Source organism: Denticeps clupeoides, chromosome 1 (genome assembly GCF_900700375.1).
Source record: "Denticeps clupeoides chromosome 1, fDenClu1.1, whole genome shotgun sequence".
Classification (NCBI taxonomy): Eukaryota; Metazoa; Chordata; class Actinopteri; order Clupeiformes; family Denticipitidae; genus Denticeps; species Denticeps clupeoides.
Window position 1 is genome coordinate 30220262 of NC_041707.1, and position 14692 is coordinate 30234953.

The 14692-nt window shown below is 40.7% G+C and overlaps 2 protein-coding genes across 2 annotated transcripts in view; one reads left to right on the forward strand and one right to left on the reverse strand.

Moving 5' to 3' along the window:
• LOC114780239 (coiled-coil domain-containing protein 9B-like) overlaps positions 1-14692 on the reverse strand; it is a 32906-nt gene that overhangs the window by 11037 nt on the left and 7177 nt on the right. The window contains exon 3 of the mRNA XM_028967765.1: positions 5803-5924. Within this exon, the coding sequence (XP_028823598.1) occupies positions 5803-5919 (117 nt within the window). The 5' untranslated portion in view covers positions 5920-5924. The remainder of the gene's footprint in view (positions 1-5802; positions 5925-14692) is intronic.
• Positions 10647-12264, forward strand: LOC114800289 (holotricin-3-like). The gene is made up of 5 exons (XM_028997461.1): positions 10647-10702; positions 10932-10985; positions 11108-11118; positions 11200-11226; positions 11937-12264. The coding sequence occupies exons 1-5, from the start codon at positions 10672-10674 to the stop codon at positions 12093-12095; spliced, it is 282 nt and encodes a 93-aa protein (XP_028853294.1). The 5' UTR covers positions 10647-10671; the 3' UTR covers positions 12096-12264.

Genomic DNA, 14692 nt, shown 5'->3' on the forward strand with positions numbered 1-14692 from the left:
GTTGACATTTTTGCAGATTTATTGACAAAGAAAAACTGAAATATCACATGGTCCTAAGTATTCAGACACTTTGCTCAGTATTTAGTAGAAGCAGTCTTTTGATCTAATGCAGCCATTAGATCACCTGGATTCACACCTGGATTTGGGGATCTTCTGCCATTTCTCCTTGCAGATCCTCTCCATTTCTGGCAGGTTGGATAGTAAACATTGGTGGACAGCCATTTTTAAGTCTCAGAGATGCTCAATTGGTTTAAGGTATGGAGTTGTTGTAAAGCCACTCATTTGTTGTTTAAGTGTGCTTGTTGGAATGTAAACCTTTGGCCCAGCCTGAGGTCCTGAGCACTATGGGGAAGGTTTTAATCCAGGATATCCCTGCAAAAACTCCCCAGAGCATGATGCTGCCACCACCATGCTTCACTGTTAGGAGTGTATTGGACAGGTGATGAGCAGTGTCTGGTTTTCTCCACATATACCGCTTCGAATTAAGGCCAAAAGGCTCTATCTTGGTCTCATCAGACCTGAGAATCTTATTTCTCACCATCTTGGGAATCCCAAGATTTTGCAACCTCCATGCAGGCTTTCATGTGTCTTGCACTGAGGAGAGGCTTCGGTCAGGCCACTGCCATAAAGCCCAGACTGGTGGAGGGCTGCAGTGATGGTTGACTTTCTACAACTTTCTCCCATCTCCCGACTGCATCTCTGGGCTCTTCGTTAACTCTCTCCCCAAGGCTCTTCTCCCCCAATAGCTCAGTTTGGCCAGATGGCCAGCTCTAGGAAGGGTTCTAATTGTCCCAAAGGTCTTCCATTTAAGGATTATGGAAGCCACTGTGCTCTTAGGAACCTTAAGTGCAGCAGAAAGTAACCTAGACCAGATCTGTGCCTTGTCACATTTCTGCCTCTGAGCTCTTCACGCAGTTCCTTTGAACTCATGATTTCCATTTGCTCTGACATGCATTATGACCTGTAATGACTTATATAGGCAGGGGTGTGGCTTTCCTAATCAAGTCCAATCAGTATAATCCAACTCAGCTGGTCTCAAATAAAGGTGTAGAACCATCTCAAGGATGATCAGAAGATATCTGACAGCACCTGAGTGTCACAGCAAAGGGTCTGAATACTTTCTGTACCCACTGAATAACACTAACGTATAACACTAAGACTGAACATAAAAATTAGGTATTTAGATGGGTAACCGTTGTGGTGCACAAAACATCCAATGCACAACTTTCCCTCCGAGTATGAGAGCTACATATTATGCAATACTGGACAAAGACATAAAATAAATATACAGACTAATTTATCCTGAATGAGTTGTGATTCATTCATTTAATTATGCACTAAGCATGATTAATCTCGATGGCAAATCATGTGACATTTACTGCACTAATAACTAATTACTAATAAGCATAACATGGGCTGTGTTCACTAGTGTAAGGTGTCGTGAGGATTTAAATAAACAAATATAAATATATTATACAAGTAACAAGATCTTTAAGGATGTTTGAGCATGTGAAATATTGTCATGTGCAGGTTTAATTAATCTAGAATGAGGAAGTAAAGTGCATGAGAGCTGGCTCCTCCCTTTTAAACTGTTCACATATATGGTGTGTTGTTTCTGATTAGATGAATTCTACGTAGTACAAAAGTATCTACCCATTTCTTCTCTACAGCTGTTTGCAGCAAAGCACTACACTAATGCAACAAGCTTATCCAAAAAAGCAATCCAAAATAAAGTATATATTTGAAATGAATATTTCAAAGCAAACCTAAATGCAGTACAAACACTGCAAATTCACTCAGATGTTCAAACCATAACAGGAGTCATCTAACCTACAGCAATGTGAGAACAGCATCCCAAAAATCCTGCAGTCAGCACTACAGTATTAAGAAACACTTGGCCACACACACACGCACGCACACACACGCAAACCCGCACACACGCATAAACTTAGATACAGGGTCATTAGAGAGAATTTAATTTGCAACACTTTACTCAGGGTTACATACCTATGAATTTAAATAGTAATGTTGCAACAAACAGATCAGTTATGACAGACAATCATGTTCCAACATAGATAATCAGCTGTAATTTACATGACTGTTAAAAGAAGACACGCAGCTATGGAGTTGCTGGAATATGAAAGCAATGTGATGCGATGCGATGTATGTGATGTGATTCACAACGTAAAGCTAGCCAAGATACTATAGACCTGTTCTAGTTTTACATGATGTAGTTGTAAACGTGTAAAAAACATTTGTCATGCCATCTTATGGGAACTAAACTTTGTAGTACAATCATGTGTCAGTCAAATTTCAATGATCATTCCATAACTTTATATGTTTTTTCATATTCCAAACCTTTTCAAGACCTGGAATATTCTCTTGACCTTTCCAAGGTTTAATGACCATAAGAACCCTGCAAATATGATGCAATCATATAAGATGGCAATCAGATATGATTTGTAGTTACAGACAATTATCAAAGACTTGGCATCATGAAATTAATTGACTAAACTCAAAAATCTAGTACACCCTATTTCAGTCAATGAAACTAAACTCAAATATTTAAGGATATACCTGTGGAATGCTCTCTCTCTCTCTCTCTATTTTGCTTGTGTTCTCTCTCTCTAACATTAACACTGAACAATAATATTCCTCATAAAACAGATGACCAAGTATAATATTTTTGTCTCAATTTGTCCAATACAAAAAAAATAAAATGCTAAGAAATTACAGAGATGTCATAACTGCTACAGGCCGTTAAATATCTGAACAGATAACCAGTCTTCTTCACTGAATATGCTTCTGGGTTCAGGACATGTTGAAAAAAAACATTACTGCAAACACACTTTGTTTTAATTTTTTTTCCTTGTTGATATTGAAACATGTGAAACAGAATACCAAAATGTTTCCCAGATTCCATTTTAAATGCCAAAACGTAAGAACAAACCATTTATTTCAAACACCATGTCTTGTTGAAGCTCACTGCCCTTCGAGTTATTCTGGATGGAAAGAAAACACAATCCCAGTAAAAGCATCGGTCCCCACTCACCTACAATTCCGGCCTACAGCCATTTCTAACTGTGCCCAGACTACAGATGAAGCCACGACCGAATAATGCTGACACAACAGAACTCACAGCGGGCGGGTCAAAAGCGCCCAAAGAATCAGTACAATGGACTCAGAGTGACAGAGTGAAACCATCACAGACCAACAGTGGTTCAGCACTCAAGAGTGTAAAAAGAGAAAAAAAGATGGCACTCACTAGCAGTGACGACCAAAGGGAGATGGCATGAAATTCCGCTGAGTTCAAAACAATGAGTCACAATGCAGGCAGCAGACAGAGAGAATTTGTGAGGAATCCTGCAACATGCCTGCCAGTTTACTGACACTACAGGCTGTTCTGTCTCTGACCTCAGTATGGATTAGTGCTGCCAGCCTCACTGCATCGCTATACAACAATTCACGTGGAGATTAATACTGACATACGCTAATATTGTGATGATGTCTCCTGACTAACCTGTGTACAATATTTGCAATACTTTCAACTGCTAGGATTCTTGCTATGAAAAAAATCCTATGTTCACTTTGTTCAGACACGTTTAATGGAAAAATAGCTTTAATGGAAAACCCAGCATTCCAAGGGGAAATTGAAAAAGACCGTCAGTGTGTTAAAGCAAAGGCTGTGTGCAACACAACATGCGACTTGCACGTCATTATCATAACAACAATTATCAGAAATAGAAGTTTCATTACAGAGAAACATTAGGAAGGGATAAAAACGGCAGTCCGGTAAGACACCAAGACTTCGAGAACCACAGTGCACTGAAGCGCTGAACCTCTGCTAAGCACCGCTTGTTGTCAGGGTATCCAAACATAACAGACCATGCCACAGCAGTCAAAGAATAGAGAAGGAGAGAAGCGAGAGAGAGACGGAGAATGCTCAGAGAATGTTCTATAATGGTTTCAAAATGTTCTGGCTCCACAATTCACATGTTAAGGCAGGCACTATCCTGGCAGGCACCGTTTGCCTCTATAAGGCCTGTGAGAACGGCGTCAGGCCCATGAGTTCACTCCAGCTCCCCCTGTCAGCCGGCCACAAGCAGCACAGACCCCCTCAGACAGCACACTGGCAAAACAGCCCAGAATCCGCCAACCACCGCCCCCATTTCCTTTCCTTCTCCACACTGGCATCAGAGACGGTTACGCATGAATGTCATTGTTAAAGGAAACAAACACAGACGAAACAGAGAAAAGCCTGTTCGACAGGGAAACAGACTGCAAGAAGTAAGTGAAGGCAGGCTAGAAACATGACGGGGCTTTAAAAAAAATGGCATGTGAGAATGGGAGAGCGGAGAGGGAGAGAAAGGACTCACAGGTCTGTGCATGTCAGCGGAGAAACGTGGGCTCGTTCCAATCGCGAGGCGGTGCGGGAGGCGGAACGGGGGGGTCCGTGATCATGCCTCACAAACAGCCGAGCTGAGTAACCAGCGTGCACCGCGAGATACCCTGCTACCGCTGTATGCCGCAGCTCGCTTGCCCGCCTGCCTGCTCTGTCTGGCTGACTACCGCTCCCTCTCTCGCTGTGCCCCCCCCCCCTCTCTTCAGCACTTGCTACCACTTAAATTTACCCACCCCTCCCCTCCCAATCTCCTGTGTGTCCTCTGTTCGCTAAACTGTTTAAGCCCCCCCCTCCCTCTTTCACACGGTTGCTCTTGTCACAACACACGTACTTCATTTAAAGGGGCGCCGGAGTTCCAGTCTGTTACCAAACACGAGTATGCGCAACTACCACGTTACAGACACATGCTAAACAAACCCTTCTCAAGCCTCTGGCTCCCAAGCAGTGACGGCACAGGCTTTCCACGGACCCTTCACTTGACATATATGACATCTGCTTACCCTGTGAGGGGAGCGAGAGGGGGGCGTGGAGCTGTATTGCAGACAGGTTTGGGGGTTGGGACTCTCACCAATAAGGGAGGGGGGCCGCCTATTCTCCTGGGTTTCCCACCATTGGCCGGTGCAGACCATCCAGCCCGTCCTGCTGTGGTAAAGCTTGCAGGCCGCTAGTTCACAGACAGACGGGGGAGCTTGTGACTCGCATAGTTGAGTTCTTTCCCAGGCATACAGGGGCGTCTTTGACCGCCGGCCATAAAGTGTGCCATCTGTTCTGTGAGCCTTCAAACTGGCTAGGGCTCATGATTGGTGGAAACAAGAAGTCATGAAACTGAACTGAGGCAGTGCTTAATTTTCCCAGCAGCCCCTTGCTTCATTAATCACAGAGGGGCCGCCTGATCTTGAAAAAGGACAATGTGTTTGTGGACTTGAGTTGAACTGTAAAAATACAACTACAACCTAAATGGATATCTATGATACTGCATATTGCACTACCATTCACTACACTCCTCCTTCACAGCAAGGTTTAATAACAAGTAGAGAATGTATTCATAAAGAAATCAGTAAACCATGAAAAACTGTTTAATTCAATATATACATTTCTGATATTTCAGAACTATTGAGCACACTTTTTGGGATGATTTAATCAATGTACATGGCTCTCCAACCCAGCCCTGCACAGATGTGCTCTCCTCCTGATCTGCCACACCGATTCAACAGGCAGAATCACAGGTCTTAAATGAAGGTAAAACCCAAATGCAGGATGACTTCCCCTCAGACTAAACTTGGATGCCACTGTGCTAGATGCTCTAAAACTGAAGAGTCCTGTTTTTGTTTGAACTGAAGTAATGAATTAACAAAAGGAATGGACATAACTGGGAGCACACAGAAGGATGGTGGTACTACCTTTTCTTTGTCTTCTTTATAATTCCCCATGGGACAATATGCCACATTGGTGTCAATTTCATAAAACTCAACACTTTTATTGAAGTATCTTTGGTAGTCATCGATGATGTTGTCCATTTGATCTGAAATAAAAAATGAAGTAAAACAGAGTTACATGAAAACCTGAGCTCTACCAACAGCAGACAGTATTGCATGAAGACTTCAGCTCTACCATCAGCCACATATTTTGGAAGAAGAAAAATTAATAAATCTAAAACAACTGCTACTTATAAGTGCCGCAACGAACACTGCTGATATGTTATGGACAGTTCATTTAATATGCACACCGAAATGTGTCCTCTGCTTTTAACCCATCACCCTTGGTGAGCAGTGTGCAGCCATGACAGGTGCCCGTGGAACAGTGTGTGGGGAAGGTGCTTTGATCAGTGGCACCCCGGTCCGCCAAGGTGCACCGTGTGCTGTGCTGCAGCGTTTCACAATGACAATCACTTCACTTTATAATGTCTGTATTATAGCTAGATTGTACCAACAAACCAGATACTAACAGTGAAGAAATTCGTTTTTTTAAATGAATAAACACCTGCACAGCATAGTACAATGTCGCATTAACTAAATGAAAAGCAACTACTTTTAACGTGTACAAAGAAATATCTTTCACAGTAAATAAGCAGCAGGGCTAATGTCACCTGTGGAAAATTAATCACGTTCCCTTGACTTTAACATGAACAAAGTCGGGCCTAAATGTGCATTCTCGAATGGAGGTTTAAACAACGTGCGAGTACCTGGAACGAAGAAGTGGAACCTCTTTAGAGCTTCTGCTGCCATGACGTTCGTTTAGTATATAATTGGAGCAAATTAAACATATACTGAGGAGTTTTATTAATAGTATTATTGTTATTGCAGTCGCAATGGTACTGTTTCTTCGCTGAACGAGAGAAACTGGCGCGTTTACACGGAGGGACAGGACCCACGCGGCGCCGAGTTCCCGCGTTTGCGGCTGTGTGCCACGGGAGGTGGGGGGCGGATTGGCTGCGGCCTTGCGCCGCAGGGCCGAAAACGCTGCGTGATGACGTCATTGGCATGACCGGCGACGTTCAGGGTGAAGTTCATCTACTTTCTGCAGGAGACTGGTGGCAGCACTGACCGTTTTAATTAACGTGTTCATTTCTTTGGTCATTGTATTATTATTAATTCCTCCTCCTTCCCTCGGTTGCTCTGTTAGGGGTCGCAACAGCGGGTCATCCGGTCTGGCTGTCCGCTCGTGGTGTGCGGATGGATACTGAAAAATGTTCTAGAATCGATTGTCAAAATATTGATATTTTAGTCATGTGATTAAATGCGTAGATTAACAGGAACACCGTGGAAAGTAACTAATAGCATTAGGATCGTCTAAATACTACAAAGTTATTGGAACTACTTCTTCTTCCGCCTGTCATAGTCAAATGCGAAATACGGCTGTAAAAATTCACGGGCTTCACTCCCTCAATTCTTAATAAGGGCTAAACATAAAGCATAAAAAACATGATGTGGTTTGTGAGATGCTGTGGCAACATCACAAACCTTGTCAAGTACCTCAGTGTAAATCATAAGATTATGATGATGTGAGCTGAAGAGGAGGAGAAGAGAGAGACAAGTGCATTGACCAGCACCAAGAAACTGTGAAGTGCATCCCCAATGGCTGGGTTATACTATATAAGTGTTGTTGATTTAAATCCAGTTTAATCAATCGTTTTTACTCTCCATGAACCCAATCGAGATGGTGTGAGCTGGACCGCAGAGTGAAGGCAAAGGGGCCAACAAGTGCTAAACACCTCTGGGAACTCCTTTAAGACTGTTGGAAAACCATTTCAGGTGACGACCTCTTGAAGCTCATCGAGAGAATGCCAAGAGTGTGCAAAGCAGTAATCAGAGCAAAGGGTGGCTATTTTGAAAAAAATATGATATAAAATATGTTTTCAGTTATTTCACCTTTTTTTTGTTAAGTACATAACTCCACATGTGTTCATTCATAGTTTTGATGCCTTCAGTGAGAAACTACCAATATAAATGGTCATGAAAATAAAGAAAACACATTGAATTAGAAGGTGTGTCCAAACTTTTGTTCTGTTCTGTACTGTATGTCTTTCCTGGACAACACGGGCAAGCAGTCAGATGAATATCGAGTTCCATATGACGTTACAAGGATAAGAGAACTGAGAAATCCACAATGGGAAATGTTTTTCTCTAAAACAGGAAAATTTCGATTTCAGAAGACCCAGAACGCTTATTTTCTGAGTGGTTATTTTCAGAATTTCTCTTTTTCACGTATCCATGAGGACAGTAAAGTGGCTTTTTTTGTGAAAATGCTGACATATTAGGCGAACCTCCAACCTAACCTATAACCCCAAATGGGTCATACATATAACAATGGCGGATAACACGTTCATGGTTGTGCTGCAGCAGCGGCGCCAGAGCCCTCATAAAGCAACTGCCAGCAATCCTGTCTAAGGTGCACATTCTGAATGAAAAGAGGAGAAATAGACGCGAAACTAGTAGAGCGCTTGGTGAGACTGGGGAGTTACAGCGCCACTTACAGGTGTGGAGGGGGGTTGAAACATTCTCTGCATCTCCATGTGGATGACAACACCAAACCATGTTTATTCAAATAAACATGTCAAGTCCTAATTACTTTTGTCCTAGAGAATTTGATAAATGGGAACCACAGACGTTATTTTACATTTAATTACATTTTCCAGTTTGTTTGTCACTCACCATTTGAGCAAGCTCTTAAGCTTGCTAAGATTTTCATTGCTTTTCTTTTTGTAATTGTCACTTATAAAAAACACTCCCCTGACTGTGGAGACGTGAGCCACATGAACCTTCCTGCAAAACCTGCCTCAAGCAAATGCAGTACAGCCACATGATGTCATAATGTCAAAGGCATATTTGTGTGAGAAAATAAGCCGTTTGTGATTTTTATTTTTATAAAAATCGATGGCATTATTTTAGTCTAGGTAAATGCCATACTACAATAAATGAATAGAACATGTTAATGAAGTTAAAGGGCTTTTGAAAATGAAAAAGACACTCAGATGTTTCAGAGTGCATTGTTTACTCTGTCTGACGTAGACAGTGTACTATGTCTGAAATCAGACTTAAAAACTGCCTTTAAATGTGGCAGAACAGGTCGTTGTCATACAACTTAGTGTTTCCTTTTGTCTTTTTTGATTAGAGGCAACTCCCTAGCTGTAGGCAGTGTTCGCTCAGGAAAAAAACAGCAAACATAAAACTACACACACACTTGGGACTCCTTAAAAGAGCATATATCTAACCTCCAAAATCAGTTGTGTTGATTTGTATGTACACTTGATTAGGTTTGGTATAAATTAAGGCAAGACAACATTTCATACAACATCCAAAAAAATCACATTTGTGTGGAGATCATTCAAGAATCTTTACACATTGTAATGGACATTGCTCAGACAAATAATTGTTTCCTGTAGAAAGTGGTTTAGCCTCATAAGTAGACAGAATCATGCATAGAAATATTTCCATATAACAACAGCCATAATCATCATTGTGCATTAAAGGTCCCCTATTATGAAAATTTCACTTTGTGAGATCTGGAATGTGTCCCCGTGTGTGTGTGTGTGTGTGTGTGTGTGTGTGTGTGTGTGTGTGTGTGTGTATATATATATATATATATATATATATATATATATATATATATTCTCAGATATAGTATTAGGGGACCACTAAGACTTAAGCAAAACAAAAAAAAAAACATTCTTTATAGGGGACCTTTAAATCTGCTTGGTATGGTTTTGCAGCTGTGCTGTCTTGTGGAGGAGTAAATTACGCATGGTTTAAGTCAGGCTGCCCCATTCCTGTAAAGACCTGTGTGTTCATGCACTGGAACTCAGACAAATCTAGTTCTCTGGATCCATGTTCCTGTTTAACTTGCATATTGTTTTATTGTAATTTTCAATTTCAATGATTGGCACAATTCATCAATCACAAGTTGACATTCACATGATTTAAGACCAATTATGAGAAAATAGGGAAGTGACTTCTGGGTTAAACTGCCTGCTACAGTTTGTTTTGGCACTATAAGTCTTTGAGATTCTGTGCCAGTGTACAATTCTATGCTTCTAAGAAAGTAACACAACTGGCAATGTTTGAAGTGACTGGAGAGATTGTAGAGTGTATTTTTTTTCCATTGTGCATCTTGGTCGTAATGGATTCTCAAGTCTGTTTGAATAAAAGGAATGTAGATAATTATCACTTGAGTTTTCTTTTTGATTGTCAGTGTCTCTGGTAAAATATTTTAGGCGTTGTCCACCTTGATTACACCGTTGACAGAGACAACTACTACCTCACCTCATTTTGTCTTCTGTTGTCACTATATTTTATATATTGTGATTGCTCAAATATTTATATTTGTGTATCTGTCCTGGTTCCTCCACTTCAAGAACTGATTACTAACTTGTTGATTGTGAAAATGGTTAGTGTCAACTAGACTGATGTTCACTGATCAGTCACAGCATTAATTATCTGAACAATGGCATGTATGTCATTATAACCACATAATCAATGTTCAGATAATTAATGCTGTGACTGATCGGTGAACGGCTCCGGCTAGTTGACACTGACCTTGTTCACAATCAGAACCGCAGTTCCACTTTGTGAATATTTGAATATGTGTTTAGACATGTCTTATGTTTGGGGATCACACCACTTAAATAATGTCTGGTACTGGGGACATGTTTATTGGGCTTGGCCACATTTTTTCACAAGACAACTCTTGCTCAATGTGAACCACCCATGTACTTTTTTTTTTCCCATACGGGGGCGTGATCTGTACCTTTTACATATAAATACCTGCACTGAATGGATCAAACAGCAAAACTTAGACAACGAGGTAAGGGTGCTGCAATCTTATAGCCTTCAAAAACTTACAGTGTTTTGTATTTTAATATGCAAACCATTGAAATGCATAATAGGAATTTTAAAAATGTCTTCAAGTTCACGTGGGTGTATTAATGGTTATAAATCATCCAGATGTGATTTTAAGCAGTATACATTCTTAAAAAGCTATTGGTCCACATGAATATTGGTTTTAATAAATGTTTTTCTTTTGCATACCGCAGTTTGTTATCCTGCAGTGCCATATCCCGCCGTGATCTCTTTAAACATGAGTGACAGTAGGTTTCCTTTTCCTTTTGTATAAGTATTGTATAAGTCATTGCATGCTCAACCATAAACATTTGTGTTATTTTTGTGATATTTTGTAATTAACTTTAAACCTGTTTTCTTTCATACACAGAAAAGCCAGAGGTAATATACTCGCAATCTTTGAAATGGACAATCAATTAATATGCACATTTGATTACATTTATTTTCTTTTCCTCCATTAAGGATGTGCCAAAGGGGCCCGACTCCGAAGTAAGAAAATTATCATTTTACTGTCTCTGTAAATCAGTTTTGAGTTAATAAGGAGCTGTCACAACCTGTGGACAGCACTTATTTTACTTTGTAGGAGGAAGGCAAGAGATAGAAGATTGCGCCACACATTTCTGTGTGGCGTAAAGACAGGAGTTCATTTAAATAGTCTAGAATGAGGATGTAGGATGTGTGAGAGCTGTCAATCATCACACTGGGCTCCACCCCTTTTTTCTGCTAAAACAGTTGTACAGGAGCTAATGTTACGTGGGCAGTTTGGTTTTCCTCTGCAAAGTACAGATAATTCATCAGTCATTCATTGTTTTTTTTGTTTTTTTTCTGGAAATCCTGAAGACATGCTTGATGTTAAATTAGCAAATGCTAATTTATAGCACAAAGGAAATTAGGCCTTGTATGAGAGTTTTTTTTTATCACTGTAACATAATTATTGTATTAATAAATAAATATTTGCATATAATTCTAATATATATAAATATATGTGTGTGTGTGTATATATATATATATATATATATATATATATACACACACACACACACACACACACATATATAATTAGTATTAGTATAACAATCACTTTCTGATTCTATCTTATCTTACAAGCTGGGTAAAGAATTTCACAGAACTGAAAATGAACACTTCTGAAAACTTAGATTCTCAGAAGCAAGACCAAAGTAACACGTTTGACTTGGTAGGTGAAGAAGGGGAAGGACAAGGACGGACATGGCCATGGACACGGCCATGGGCATGGACCTGGAGGAGAACATGGCAAAGGAGGTGATCAATGCAAAGGAGGTGACCATGGCAAAGGAGGCAAAGGAGGCAAGCCTGGTGGCCGAGGAGGACACAGCTGAGGACATCCAGATATCTCATCTGTTGGCTTGGCAACTGCAATCTATTTTAATTAATTGCTTGAGATACCATCAACAGAAATGCATTACTATATTTTGCACATGATATGTGATTCTTGTTTATGCACAAATTATTACATTGAATAAAAAAAAACATCAGTGTATTTGAAAAGCTTATTCGTGTAACATTCGTGCCACCTCTGCCACGCCCTCAGCGGTCTACCTCTCCCATGTATTAATGTGTGTTCTTCTGGGGCTCACAAGCACCCTGATTATTCCCACCTGTTCTTCATCACAGGTAAGTGGTGGTAATCACGGGTGCTTAGCGGGGTAATGGCTTCTGATCGGTGATTGGTTAGTTTAGCGGTAATGGGTCTGTCCACTCCTCTTTATAACCAGCCAGTCCTTTTAGTCCTGCGTTCGGTCTCCCTCACACAAACAGAGTTCGATGCTGTCCTTAACGGCAATTGACAGTGAACCCCACAGAAGGACTGGAACTCAACTCTCCCCTCTAGGCTCAATACAGCTCAGCCACGCCGGTTCGAAGCCTGGGCAAGACAAGGGTGATCTTTGGCTCTCGCCGAGGGCCTCGCGGAAGATCCCACAACCCGGCTTCTAGAGGAGAGGCGTGGCACTTCATGCAAGGACATTTCAGTTCTTCAGTTCAGTTTTTTGAGTTCAAATAAAATACACATTGTTATTTCTTCAACCTGCGTCCTCCATTTTTCACCTGAGCTAGAGGGGAACGTGACAATTTGTTATTCTTCAGAAGTAAACAAAGAATCAAATCAATACAAATGGAATCTTGTGATACAGTTCTGTTTTAACAAATCAAACCACATGTACTCAAAATAGCCGAGAATGTCCAAAATATCATGTTACCCTTTTGAGTGTCAGAATAAAAAACTTAAAATTAATTAGAAAGGTACAAAATGAGTATGGGCCTGGAGAACTTAAGCTTTATCCAACAAGGAGCAGTACTTGACAAGACTAGACAAAAACAAACAAATCTCCTCTTATTAGTAGACACCTCTGTGCACATGCCACCATATTGGATTCACTGATTATTTTTTGGTTCAGTTCAATCCCAGCAGCTACATTTATTCAGGCTCAATGCCCTCTGCTGGGTCAAGTAAATACCTAGGCCATTATTACCTTGAATATTATGTTGTGAATGTGTTGATATGGTAATTGCCTATTTCAAAGCCTTCTTGAATACATTAGTCCTTAAGTGTAACAGGGGAAAGCTGAATAATGCACATTCATGCTCCACATGATCTTCTTGCCTTTAAGAGCAGCTCACCATGGTTTTTATTTGCACTGGAGATTGTTACACGAGTTGTGTGAGTGCTTGAGAATCCTAACATACTCTTCTTATAAAGATTAAAGAGGCCCTTCGCTTTTCTTATTTGGCATTGGAGTAAGAAATCTTTGCTGTAGCTTACATTTACAGCATTTATCAGATGCCCTTATCCAGAGCGACTTACAATCAGTAGTTACAGGGACAGTCTCCCTGGAGCAATTTTAGGGTTAAGTGTCTTGCTCAGGGACACAATGGTAGTAAGTGGGATTTGAACCTGGGTCTTCTGGTTCATAGGCGAGTGTGTTACCCGCTAGGCTACTACCACCCTCTAGCTCTGTGGTCACTCATAAAGAATATCCTTACTGACTGCAAAAAGTGGAATAAGAGAACTTTACAGACACTTGAGCTGACAAATAATAAAGACCATAGACAGGCTGATGCTGCCTGACATTTGAAGTACATTTACATTTCTGGCATTTATCAGACGCCCTTATCCAGAGTGACTTACAATCAGTAATTACAGGGGAATAAGTGTGAATAAGGGGGGTTAAGTGTCTTGCTCAGGGACACAATGGTAGTAAGTGGGATTTGAACCTGGGTCTTCTGGATCACAGGCGAGTGTCTTAACCACTAGGCTACTACCACCCTGACCAACTGTTGGGCCTTTTCAGCAATATCAAGCATGCCGATGCATTTACCTTGAGAGATTATATTCTCAGGCTGGTTGAATTTGATAATAAGCATGCACAACTCCGCCACTCTTCAACTGAGCTTCAGAGCAATTAAGGACCTTACCCCAAAGACATTCTGGCCAGGGGAGACCTTTCCCAAACAACTCTAAGGGACCCAAGGATCATAAACCGTCATGGCTGATAAAAATGTACAGCTTGCAGACAGGCTGCATTCCTCCGCATCTCTTCACTCGGGATTCACACAGAAAGACTTTTTGATTTTTTTTTCTAGATTCAGGACTGTCTCAGACTCATCAACATTGCAAAGTTATCAGAACTGATCTACCTTTCCTCATTCATCTAAATATCCATTTGAGTGTATCAGTATAAATGTATTTTATGCTGTGTAGAAAACATTAGATAGGTTAGATTAGATTAGATCATTCAGTCTGATCTTAAACGCTGAAAATGTTTTGAGCTTGTCTTGGGTACTGAGCAGCTGGGGGCCAACTTGTTCATAGTTATGATGGAAAGATTTGTGGCCCGAATACATGGTGCCAGCCAGAAAACCTTACGTGCTTGGTGCGCAGGTTAGTTTTAAGTTAAACAACATGTGCACTTTTTGT

Bases quoted from the DNA above. Each gene is read 5' to 3' on its own strand.
- LOC114800289 (XM_028997461.1), top strand. From the start codon at position 10,672: ATGGATCAAACAGCAAAACTTAGACAACGAG. The intron at 10,703-10,931 runs GTAAGGGTGCTG...TGCATACCGCAG, and splicing joins AGCAAAACTTAGACAACGAG to TTTGTTATCCTGCAGTGCCA. The intron at 11,227-11,936 runs GTAAGAAAATTA...TTGACTTGGTAG, and splicing joins CAAAGGGGCCCGACTCCGAA to GTGAAGAAGGGGAAGGACAA.